Source organism: Montipora capricornis, chromosome 10, assembly GCF_036669925.1.
Source record: "Montipora capricornis isolate CH-2021 chromosome 10, ASM3666992v2, whole genome shotgun sequence".
In the NCBI taxonomy this organism is placed as follows: domain Eukaryota; kingdom Metazoa; phylum Cnidaria; class Anthozoa; order Scleractinia; family Acroporidae; genus Montipora; species Montipora capricornis.
The window spans coordinates 45,590,799-45,603,298 of record NC_090892.1 but is presented as its reverse complement, the minus strand read 5'-3'; the positions used below and the strand labels follow the sequence as shown (position 1 = coordinate 45,603,298).

The window sequence follows — 12,500 nt, the reverse complement described above, 5'->3', positions numbered from 1 at the left end:
GTCGATATGTGGCTGCTTTTTCCTCAGTAGCCACGAGTCTAACCTTCATAATCACAGGTAAGTGACTCAGAATGTTTTTCGAAGTCAAACGAATACTCCGAAATCGAAAAATCATGATCGATAGAAGACGAAGCCTCGGTTTTAGACATGTTTTTCATTGTTACTTAAAGTAGCAGCCAGCTTTGGTTTGAGTAAGTGACGTCATCAGTCCTCGCTCCAGCCTTTCTGGAATAAGTATGCTGGCGACATACCAAAAATGGCGGATGCTATGAAAAACAAGTATTTCGACGTAACAGCATTGAAATGTTGGTTAGAGTAAGTTAAATTCATAATGTGAAAAGCATATACAACATTTTAGCGGCGTTTCCTCCAGGATTTGAGACTTTTTGAAAAACCGTGTTTTTTCGTCAGAGTACCCCTGTAAAAAATACAAGGCTGCATCTGGCAATGAGCAAATACAGGAAACAAATAACAATAGAAGGCATTTTTAACGTCTTTTGACAATTGATTAAACAAAAATGCATTTCCCGTTAACACTTAGTTTACTACTGGGTATATCAAGTAATAAACAAATCTTAAGTTTCCAAATCGGAAGTGGGAAACTTTAAGAATTGAACGAAAGTTCTTAAAACAAGAGGAAAAAATTAAGTAAAAAATACTGAAACATCTGTCTCTGCCTTCATTTCTTATCATATCAAGGATTCATCTTTGTTCTCCGTCAAGTCCTTCACAAATCAATGCAAAACTTACACAACATCAGTTCATGCAAACCCCATAGCGTTGCGATTTGTTTGTTTGACTATTTTAGCTACGAATCCGTATTTTCTTAAATGAAGCAAAATAGAATGAGATTATAAAATAGAACTCCAAAGAAAATAACGATTGTCAACCGAAAAACCGAGTTCAAAAAACTGCTCTGCAGTGTAAGTTGTTTTAAGTTTAACGGCGTGTCAACAGTTCAAGAAAACCAACAACTCGAGAACAGCAAACCAGCAAAGTATTGTTAGCAAATTCATGTGAATACTCACATTTTGAAGAATAACCAGGCCCTTTATTCCATTGCTGATGTTTTTCCTTCTTTTTGCAACGGTTAACTTGTTGCAAGGAAAACTTGCATTTTAACAGGTAAAATCTAAGGTTTCGTCGCGCCGTAGCAAAAACATTTTCAATTAGCCGCGACAGTTTCAGTACGGAACAGATTTCGGACCGTGGTCCGCATCGTAAAAAGCTCGACCGTCTACGAGAGCGCGATTACCCAATCAGACTCAAGGATTTAGGATTCCCGCCCGCTAAGATACTTCAGAAAAAAATAAATCCATTTATTTCCTCTGCGAAATAAATTTCCTCTTTTTCTTTTTTTTTTTTAGCATTTCTTGATTGTATTAATTGCAGAAGTACTTACAGTGTCTCTAGCTGGGTATTGTGATCAAACACACCTCCGGGCAGTTTGTTCAGCTGGTTGTTCCGCAGGTCCCTACCAACAAATCAGAACCTTAAGGCTTTCATACGGTTACCGACAGAATAAACTTTATTACGAGTTAAAAATGTGACCACTCCACGCAAACCTATAAACATCTTAGGACAGCTCAGTCTCTCCAGACATTATTTGGACCTTAATGCACTGTGGTGAGAGGAATAAAGTGTTCAAAGCTAACTAGTGTAGAGAATTCATTTCCAGGGATACAAGGTGAGGTTGAGAGGAATGCATGTGTTTCATACTAAATAAGACATCAAATTAAACTTATTTGACAGCAACGTGATATCATAGCAAAAGATTCTTACGTAGTCATAATTGCATTGAATAACTGCGTTTCAATTGTGACATCAATTATGTTAGTCTTCGCAAAATGGTGTTGAAGGAAACTATAGGCGACAGTTTCAAAGCATGCACCGATATTCGCCGAAGAATAAATCAGGATAGAAAAAGCTCAGAGCTAACAGTTGCGTCGCCTGCAACCATTTTCCGAGTTTAAAAAGTTGGTTTTTCTTTTGTAAGAAAGAAAACTCGGAAGAGTAGGTCTGGAAGGTACGTACGATTAATGCCACGATGGAGGGTGTTACCCCAACAGATCAAGTTTCTTTGTGAAGGCAATCCCAACTTTTGTTCTGGCAAGTTTATCAAAGCCAGAAGAGTCAAAAATGGCGATGTTAGCAAAAAAACAATATGTCCCATACTAAACGAGTATTTTTAGTCCATAGACAACGAACGCAAAAGGGGGGTTCTCTCCTCTAACGATTAATTGAACAGACGCCTATTTGGCAAAAAGATCACATCAGAAGAAAAAAAAGAATCTAGGGAGCTCAAGAATCAATTTATACCACAAAAAAGAGAAAAAACCAGCCGGCTAGGCAAGTGCTCCCCAAGGGTAAATTCGGCGGATGGAAAAAGAGGGATTGGTTAAAAGGCTCACTTCAAAATGTCAAATCACACTGCACTTCAAGGCGGGGACCCCAACCAAAGTACTGCGGTTGTCAAAACGTGTTATAGTAGATAAAGCAGAGCTGACCAGAACAGAAGAACCAACGATTCTTGATGCCGCGTAGCCTGTGGCAGCCGCCCTCTTTCCTCAGAAAACCATCGTACAAGGAGCGTCTGTTTTTCCTTCTTTTTGCAACGGTTAACTTGTTGCAAGGAAAACTTGCATTTTAACAGGTAAAATCTAAGGTTTCGTCGCGCCGTAGCAAAAACATTTTCAATTAGCCGCGACAGTTTCAGTACGGAACAGATTTCGGACCGTGGTCCGCATCGTAAAAAGCTCGACCGTCTACGAGAGCGCGATTAGCCAATCAGATTCAAGGATTTAGGATTCCCGCCCGCTAAGATACTTCAGAAAAAAATAAATCCATTTATTTCCTCTGCGAAATAAATTTCCTCTTTTTCTTTTTTTTTTTTAGCATTTCTTGATTGTATTAATTGCAGAAGTACTTACAGTGTCTCTAGCTGGGTATTGTGATCAAACACACCTCCGGGCAGTTTGTTCAGCTGGTTGTTCCGCAGGTCCCTACCAACAAATCAGAACCTTAAGGCTTTCATACGGTTACCGACAGAATAAACTTTATTACGAGTTAACAATGTGACCACTCCACGCAAACCTATAAACATCTTAGGACAGCTCAGTCTCTCCAGACATTATTTGGACCTTAATGCACTGTGGTGAGAGGAATAAAGTGTTCAAAGCTAACTAGTGTAGAGAATTCATTTCCAGGGATACAAGGTGAGGTTGAGAGGAATGCATGTGTTTCATACTAAATAAGACATCAAATTAAACTTATTTGACAGCAACGTGATATCATAGCAAAAGATTCTTACGTAGTCATAATCGCATTGAATAACTGCGTTTCAATTGTGACATCAATTATAATAGTCTTCGCAAAATGGTGTTGAAGGAAACTATAGGCGACAGTTTCAAAGCATGCACCGATATTCGCCGAAGAATAAATCAGGATAGAAAAAGCTCAGAGCTAACAGTTGCGTCGCCTGCAACCATTTTCCGAGTTTAAAAAGTTGGTTTTTCTTTTGTAAGAAAGAAAACTCGGAAGAGTAGGTCTGGAAGGTACGTACGATTAATGCCACGATGGAGGGTGTTACCCCAACAGATCAAGTTTCTTTGTGAAGGCAATCCCAACTTTTGTTCTGGCAAGTTTATCAAAGCCAGAAGAGTCAAAAATGGCGATGTTAGCAAAAAAACAATATGTCCCATACTAAACGAGTATTTTTAGTCCATAGACAACGAACGAAAAAGGGGGTTCTCTCCTCTAACGATTAACTAAACAGACGCCTATTTAGCAAAAAGATCACATCAGAAGAAAAAAAAGAATCTAGGGAGCTCAAGAATCAATTTATACCACTAAAAAGAGAAAAAATCAGCCGGCTAGGCAAGTGCTCCCCAAGGGTAAATTCGGCGGATGAAAAAAGAGGGATTGGTTAAAAGGCTCATTTCAAAATGTCAAATCACACTGCACTTCAAGGCGGGGACCCCAACCAAAGTACTGCGGTTGTCAAAACGTGTTATAGTAGATAAAGCAGAGCTGATCAGAACAGAAGAACCAACGATTCTTGATGCCGCGTAGCCTGTGGCAGCCGCACTCTTTCCTCGGAAAACCATCGTACAAGGAGCGTCTGTTTTTCCTTCTTTTTGCAACGGTTAACTTGTTGCAAGGAAAACTTGCATTTTAACAGGTAAAATCTAAGGTTTCGTCGCGCCGTAGTAAAAACATTTTCAATTAGCCGCGACAGTTTCAGTACGGAACAGATTTCGGACCGTGGTCCGCATCGTAAAAAGCTCGACCGTCTACGAGAGCGCGATTAGCCAATCAGATTCAAGGATTTAGGATTCCCGCCCGCTAAGATACTTCAGAAAAAAATAAATCCATTTATTTCCTCTGCGAAATAAATTTCCTCTTTTTCTTTTTTTTTTTTTTAGCATTTCTTGATTGTATTAATTGCAGAAGTACTTACAGTGTCTCTAGCTGGGTATTGTGATCAAACACACCTCCGGGCAGTTTGTTCAGCTGGTTGTTCCGCAGGTCCCTACCAACAAATCAGAACCTTAAGGCTTTCATACGGTTACCGACAGAATAAACTTTATTACGAGTTAAAAATGTGACCACTCCACGCAAACCTATAAACATCTTAGGACAGCTCAGTCTCTCTAGATATTATTTGGACCTTAATGCACTGTGGTGAGAGGAATAAAGTGTTCAAAGCTAACTAGTGTAGAGAATTCATTTCCAGGGATACAAGGTGAGGTTGAGAGGAATGCATGTGTTTCATACTAAATAAGACATCAAATTAAACTTATTTGACAGCAACGTGATATCATAGCAAAAGATTCTTACGTAGTCATAATTGCATTGAATAACTGCGTTTCAATTGTGACATCAATTATGTTAGTCTTCGCAAAATGGTGTTGAAGGAAACTATAGGCGACAGTTTCAAAGCATGCACCGATATTCGCCGAAGAATAAATCAGGATAGAAAAAGGTCAGAGCTAACAGTTGCGTCGCCTGCAACCATTTTCCGAGTTTAAAAAGCTGGTTTTTCTTTTGTAAGAAAGAAAACTCGGAAGAGTAGGTCTGGAAGGTACGTACGATTAATGCCACGATGGAGGGTGTTACCCCAACAGATCAAGTTTCTTTGTGAAGGCAATCCCAACTTTTGTTCTGGCAAGTTTATCAAAGCCAGAAGAGTCAAAAATGGCGATGTTAGCAAAAAAACAATGTGTCCCATACTAAGCGAGTATTTTTAGTCCATAGACAACGAACGAAAAAGGGGGTTCTCTCCTCTAACGATTAATTGAACAGACGCCTATTTGGCAAAAAGATCACATCAGAAGAAAACAAAGAATCTAGGGAGCTCAAGAATCAATTTATACCACAAAAAAGAGAAAAAACCAGCCGGCTAGGCAGGTGCTCCCCAAGGGTAAATTCGGCGGATGAAAAAAGAGGGATTGGTTAAAAGGCTCACTTCAAAATGTCAAATCACACTGCACTTCAAGGCGGGGACCCCAACCAAAGTACTGCGGTTGTCAAAACGTGTTATAGCAGATAAAGCAGAGCTGATCAGAACAGAAGAACCAACGATTCTTGATGCCGCGTAGCCTGTGGGAGCCGCCCTCTTTCCTCAGAAAACTATCGTACAAGGAGCGTCTGTGATTTACTGTTTATAATCGTACTCAATCTCGTACCTAGAGTCCTCGGGCTTTTTGGTCAGCGGGTGAGGGCCCGAAGAGATATTGGGATATTGGACTCCATTATCCCAGAAAGCGTTGGTTCCGGTCTTGTTGCGCTTGCTTGAGTTTAAAAGGAAACAGAAAAGAGAAAACACGACTGACCGTAGAAATACCGGTTTTAAAGTGTTCGAGAAACAAAACTTGTGGCCTTATACACCATAAAAGAAACTGAAGAAATGATCATTGGCTTGCTCTAAGAGAGAGTAAAGATAAAACTTCTGACGCTTTCGGTAAGTGTATTTTTAGTGTTTTAGCGTGCATTCCATCGTGGAGAATACCATCGTGCAAGCAACATGATCGACAAATTTTTGTGTAAGCGAAGCCGATGTCCTCTTCTACTACAATTTTATGTTTCAGTAATTCTGAATGGCTCCGACAAGACCTCCTTTTACGGATTTCTCTCCAGACAGACTGAGGTAATGTTTTCTCACGGTACTTTTGCAACAGTTTTTTTGCAGCTTGGGAAAATACACAATCCAAACCCCGTTGTTTTATTATTTTTGGGAGTTATATATTTTTGACGTAGAAAAAGCAAACAGCACTGAAAGTAGTTTTAGATTTTGAATATCCCCTCAAATTCTGGGGACCGGCTTCCAGTCGTACTGACCTTGTTACGCACGTGAACAATAAAAAAAAAAAGGAAGTCCATCCCAGAGTCTCTCCAGGCGCTCACCCGCTGACCAAAAAGCCCGACGACAGTGAGTATGAGATTGAATCGCGCTCGGAATAATTAACAATTATTATTCATTCAAAATATTTCCCCGTTTCTGATTGGTTAAAACCACACGCACAATTTACCATAACCAGCTGCTGTTCACCAAATTTGGAAAGAAACTTCGCCATATTGAATCAATGACGTCAAAAGTGCAGCCCGCTGCACATTATTGAACCGTTGACCGAAAAAAGCTGGGGACGAGATTGTGTTATTTTTGTTGAGCAGAAAAATGGCTGCGAGTAGGTTTAGAGGTTTGAGCGAAGAAAATATTTTGAATGAATAATAAAGCAATTATTGAATTCGGCTTTCGTAGAATATGGCCTTGGTGGATAACACCCTTCTCAACCTGCAGAATTCTTCATATCCTACTCAGCTTCATTCAATAATTAACAATTATTTTTATTATAATTAACAATAATCAGTTCGCCGAAGGCGAACTGATTATCGGTGAATATTCACCAATAATCACTGAGCCTGAGGCGAATAATTGTTTTAGTATAAATACACAGATAATTATTTCAAAAAAGAGAAAAAAGAAACATTTCAACGCGAAAATGATCTTCACTTACAGTGGCAAAACGACCACTGGTAGCCATTTTGTCCGTCGAGGTGATTATCGGCTGATAATCCGAGATAGTGAGCCAATGAGAGCGCGCGATTTTGTATAATCACCTGTGTATTTATCTAATTTGCATGAATTCTAGAAAGTGATCTACGCTGATCAGAATTCCTGTGGCTCAATTTGTTTCGGAGCTAAATTTTCCAAATGGTGGATTTCCTAAGTATTTTTGAAATTGCTTCACTTTATAGCGAAGAAGAAAATTGTACTTTTTCAAGAAAAGGATGAGCAAGCAAGGCTTCTAAGCGGGTGCGCAAAGTCGCCGATCTGCAATGAGGCAAACATCGTCGCCGTTGAACTGTAATCTTCTCCGTTGTTGACATTACATTGACTGAGGTGTAAACATTCCCTCCTGTTGAGCCAGAAATCAAACCGTATCTGTCAACATTAACATATCTTCGGAACAGATTCCACTGTGATGTTTAGACGGGGGTCTCTTTATCTATTCGCTTTAAAAATGTTTTGTTGCGATTGATACAACTTTTTGTTCACCTCAGTGTCGCACGGGTCCGTCTGTAAACAGCACTCGACCAAGAGAACAACTGTTATAGTCCACGTCCTAGTTTACGCGTACTAACTACCGACTTTATCTGAAGCCTCTTACGCAGACTTTCGAAGTAAGGATTGCGTGACGAGCCAAAACACTCTACGTTTGTGTTGAATCCATCCGGCCATCCTGGCTCGAACTTCGACAACAAGAGTCAGAGGACAAAAGAGTTAAAGTTTATGCTAAAAGTGCTTCCATTCTTCTCCAAAACAATTTTTCCACTCTAGTGTTTGACTTGACTTGCGCTAATTGTTGCTTCCAGTTTACAGTGTCCCCAATTAGTGCTCCAGCACTAGAACGACTAGACACTGAAATAAAATTCCTTTCTTTCCTTTTTAAATTCATGGAGTAAAGTGCAATTCTGAGATAAAATCTCTACTCTTACTTTCTCTAGCCCCGTCGATGTTGAACTGAGCATTTCTGTGTACGTGACAATATTTTGACACAGAATGAATTAAAGTGCTCAAGGCCTTTTTTGTGAAAGCTGTATCTGGGTCAGTACAAACCTAGTTTTGTTCTAAACTCCCGTTTTTGAAACACATACCGTGCATTTTAATTAACATTAATCTGCTGCGTTGCCAGCGTGGTAGCCTTGATGGTGTAGTGACCTAGCATGCCTGACTATAATCAGGGACGTGGGTTCGTTCCCCTCTCAGGGCATAAACCAAATTTTCGGATGAGTATGTCAAAAGGTAAAAAGCACGGTATGTGTTTCTCCCTCTAACACAGTCTATACCTTTCATTTGCTTCGAAGTAACTTTCATGTAAGTTTTGAAGGCCCCATGACTATTAGAGCTTGCGATGATGTAGAGAACCTGATTATTCGGTGCTAAAACGCAGCTGTAAATTAAGATGGCATTGTTAAATTTTTGGACATGACCTCCTGCATCTATTATTTTCATTGACACCGACTTGTGATCAACTTCACACACCCAAGATTGTAATTGTCACCGTCTGATTTCTGGCGGAGCAACACATCTAGAAACTTTTAACCAATCACGGTCAATCAGTTCTCGACTTACTAATGTCTGATGCCCGGTCTTGTGGATTTCAGCACTGCAAGTATTGTTCTGACGATTTGCTAACTTATTGCCTTTATTTGTCGAAAGTTAACGTTACTTTTTACATTTTTACATTTTTACGACTTTAAGAATTAACGAAGCTATATACAAATAAAATGAAATGAAACGAAACGAAACTAAAATTACAGCGAAAAATGCCCAACGTTGAACTTTCTTAAGCTCGATCGCATACTTACGAAAAGTAACTGATGCACGATGAGAAAAAAAAAAACAACAGAAAAAGACAGACTTGAATAATTATTTGTGTTCCCAGAAGGGGCGTGTTTCCCAGAAGGGGCGACACCTATGTGTACAATTAACAAATCTGGTTTTCCCAGTGGGGACGACACCTATATGATAATAATGTTATTTGTTTCTCTTAAACAAGTACATATCCCCAAAAACAATGGCATCGCTGACGATGCACAACATACGACCCTTGGATGGAATTCCTAATGGCTAGACAAAAACTGTGTTTGGTTAAATCCCTATCCCACGGCGTACGGATATGCCGGCTGGTATCTTTGGTGGACTAATTCGGAAATCTGACACAAACTTTGTGAACATTTTGTTTTATTAATTGGAGTTCAAAGGAAACAAAGAAAAAAAAAGCAGCAGCAGCAGCAGCAGTTTCGTAAGTTTTCGTAGTTCGCCAATAGAAGCAATTGAACTTTAAGAGTATTCAAAACTGTACAGGTATACAATCTCCAGTTGCTGTACTCGTACTGATCACCCATTTCCAATTGACATCAGCGGAAAGGAAGAGACGACTCCTATATTGCTGACCGAATACTCCAGTCTTAAGGGTGTGTGTTTTGGGGAAATCCGAAGACGGATTCTTGAATCCAAAAATCGATTTTGCGTCTTTTTGGGGGAAATTAAACACCAAAGTATCCACAATCGAGGAGGATACCTCGGATCAAATCTAAACCCAGAGTCTTAAGAGTCACCACTCCAGCGTTTTTCTTTGGGAAGACATTTGGAAGAAAAAATTGATAAGGGGTTTTCCATGCAATTTCTAAAAACATGGCGAATTTTGTTGTTTCGATCTACGATAATCGAGATAGTCAATCAGGTACGATGGTGTTTTACTCTTAAACAAGCACGGTGACCTATATTTCTAATTATTGAATCACAATGGTGTACAAATGACCCCCTTTCAATAAATAAAAAATTAAATCATTTATCGAAAGGAAAAAAAAGATGTTAAATAATGCCTAAAAACGTACACATAACCCGTTACCCAGAGATGTAAATGATGATCTTGAAAACAACGACTCGAGAAATGTTTTGAGTCGACGTCGTCTAAAGTTGAGTGATTTTTCCATAAACCATATAATGTAGGGCTAACCCTCACATGCTTCATATGGGGTGGAAACTTAGCACTTCACATCACACTCTAATCAGTTAAGTCTGTTCATACATAAGTGCTACACGGCCAACGTTTGCAAAAACGTAATCCTTCCTTGTACTTGTACATGTTTGTTAATTGCCGTGACTTGAACATCATCAGTTCCCACGGCCTGCTCCCGTCTGACCTCACATGGTTCATATGGGGTGGAAACTTAGCACTTCACATCACACTCTAATCAGTTAAGTCTGTAAAACCCTTTCATAAGAGAGTTCGCGAATTCATCAAACAGTCCACATCACATATTACGACCAATTTCCTTTCAGTGCAATCCCATAAAAAGTGGATACTGGTCATAGTTGGTCCATTAAAGATAGGTGCTTCCTCAAGAATCCCATTCCGAAAGGAAAGCTCTGGACGATTACTGCCCTCACCAGACCACGCAACCCACACACGGGTCGCCTGAACCAAAATACTTCAGAGAAATTTGTATAGCTATAGGTTATCATTGTGCGGCAAACAAAAATCAGGATTATGTGTTTATTTTGGACATGATAGGGATGTTTCTCGCGACGTCACTCATGGTTATTAATATGCTCTCAGAATCTAATTGGCTGTTGAAACAATGTCTTCTTTTGTTCCTTGGTTGGCAAATTTCAATATCAAAAGAAATGTGACGTCAATTATTACCATCAATGCTTTGCTTTAGTCGATTTCTTGTGCTCCAATGATTTTGCGGACAAGAAAACCAACAACTCGAGAACAGCAAACCAGCAAAGTATTGTCAGCAAAATCATGTGAATACTCAACTTTTCAAGAATAAACAGGCCCTTTATTCCATTGCTGATGTTTTTCCTTCTCTTTGCAACGGTTAACTTGTTGCAAGGAAAACTTGCATTTTAACAGGTAAAATCTAAGGTTTCGTCGCGCCGTAGTAAAAACATATTCAATTAGCCGCGACAGTTTCAGTACGGAACAGATTTCGGACCGTGGTCGGTATCGTAAAAAGCTGGACCGGCTACGAGAGCGTGATTAGCCAATCAGATTCAAGGATTTAGCATTCTGGCCCGCTAAGATACTTCAGAAAAAAATAAATCCATTTATTTCCTCTGGGAAATAAATTTCCTCTTTTTCTTTTTTTCAGCATTTCTTGATTATATTAATTGCAGAAGTACTTACAGTGTCTTTAGCTGGGTATTGTGATCAAACACACCTCCGGGCAGTTTGTTCAGCTGGTTGTTCCACAGGTGCCTACCAACAAATCAGAACCTTAAGGTTTTCATACAATATTTCTTTAACTTCCTGGTTAATCCAATTTATTGCTACGACTTGTTAGTGCGAAGATTGTTAAAATGAAACTCACGCTTTTTGCGAATTTTGAGTGTCATGAAATTACATAATTTGCGTGACAATATATCCCTTTACTCTAACCCAAAAACATTCAGATAGCAACAAACTTCATATTTGCTTCACCATTTCTTCTGCTTTTGTATCTCATAGATGTTTAGATTTTCAATTACATGGCCACTCAACCTCTCGATTGTGTAAATAGTTCACCCTGAAGTCAAAATAGATACGTTTCTCAGGAACCCGACAAAGAAGGCTTCCTGACCCGACAGATGAAATCTAAATATTCAGTTAAATATTACAACAAAATTAAAAAACCAACGACGGAAGTTTCTTGGCTAAAACGTAGGTTGTTTTACTCTGAAAACGACAAACGATTAACATTCTTTCCCGTAGTTCATTCAGTTGACACAAAGTGATCACGTGCACCTTTATGGTTGCCTAGCACGTGATCAATTTCTTCGTTTTGTCAATTCCCTTTATTCATAAAAGTCAGAGATTTTCGTGTTTTTAAGATCGATTGTCATTAATTTTTCGATGAGAATTCGATTCAGAGTTATATATAAAAACTATGGAATTTTTATTCTCCATCTGTCTTTTGGTTTGTCTTTTTCTGGTGGAAACGCAACGCCAAACAATGTTTGACCTGGCATCAGATTAGACTAACAAGAAGAGGAATTATGAAGCGGAAACAACACCTACAGTCCTTTCTTAGTGTGTGCAATAAACATTTGCTTAGTGCAACTGCATGCAAGACATGTTGGAAAACGTCCGTCAGAGCAATTTGCAGTTCGTTTTTTGCAGACTATTTATTTAAAGAGGAAACGAGTGAATATTACTCAAGAGCGTGTTTTGTTATCTTTAAACTGAATTTATTACCAAAGCTTATAAACACTAAAAGACCTCAAAATGGGACAGCACATTACAAAATGATTAAACGTGTGAACTTGTGAGCCAAGTTCAATACCACCCAATTCAGTGCCTTCTGTTTTTGTGTAACGCGTACCACAGGTAACCCAGTGTAAGCTTTTTGGAGCTTCTAGTTAGTGCATCATGGACAACGAACGAAAAAGGGACTTCTCTCCTCTAACGATTAATTGAACAGATACCTATCTGGCAAAAAGACCA

The 12,500-nt window shown here is 39.2% G+C and overlaps 1 protein-coding gene across 1 annotated transcript in view; it reads right to left on the bottom strand.

Annotated features, from left to right (window-relative positions):
* LOC138020910 (leucine-rich repeat-containing protein 15-like) overlaps positions 1-12,500 on the bottom strand; it is a 97,436-nt gene that overhangs the window by 41,722 nt on the left and 43,214 nt on the right. Inside the window, exons 7-10 of the mRNA XM_068867808.1 lie at positions 11,205-11,276; positions 4,460-4,531; positions 2,931-3,002; positions 1,403-1,474 (exon numbers count right to left, since the gene is read on the bottom strand). Of these exons, the coding sequence (XP_068723909.1) occupies positions 1,403-1,474; positions 2,931-3,002; positions 4,460-4,531; positions 11,205-11,276 (288 nt within the window). The remainder of the gene's footprint in view (positions 1-1,402; positions 1,475-2,930; positions 3,003-4,459; positions 4,532-11,204; positions 11,277-12,500) is intronic.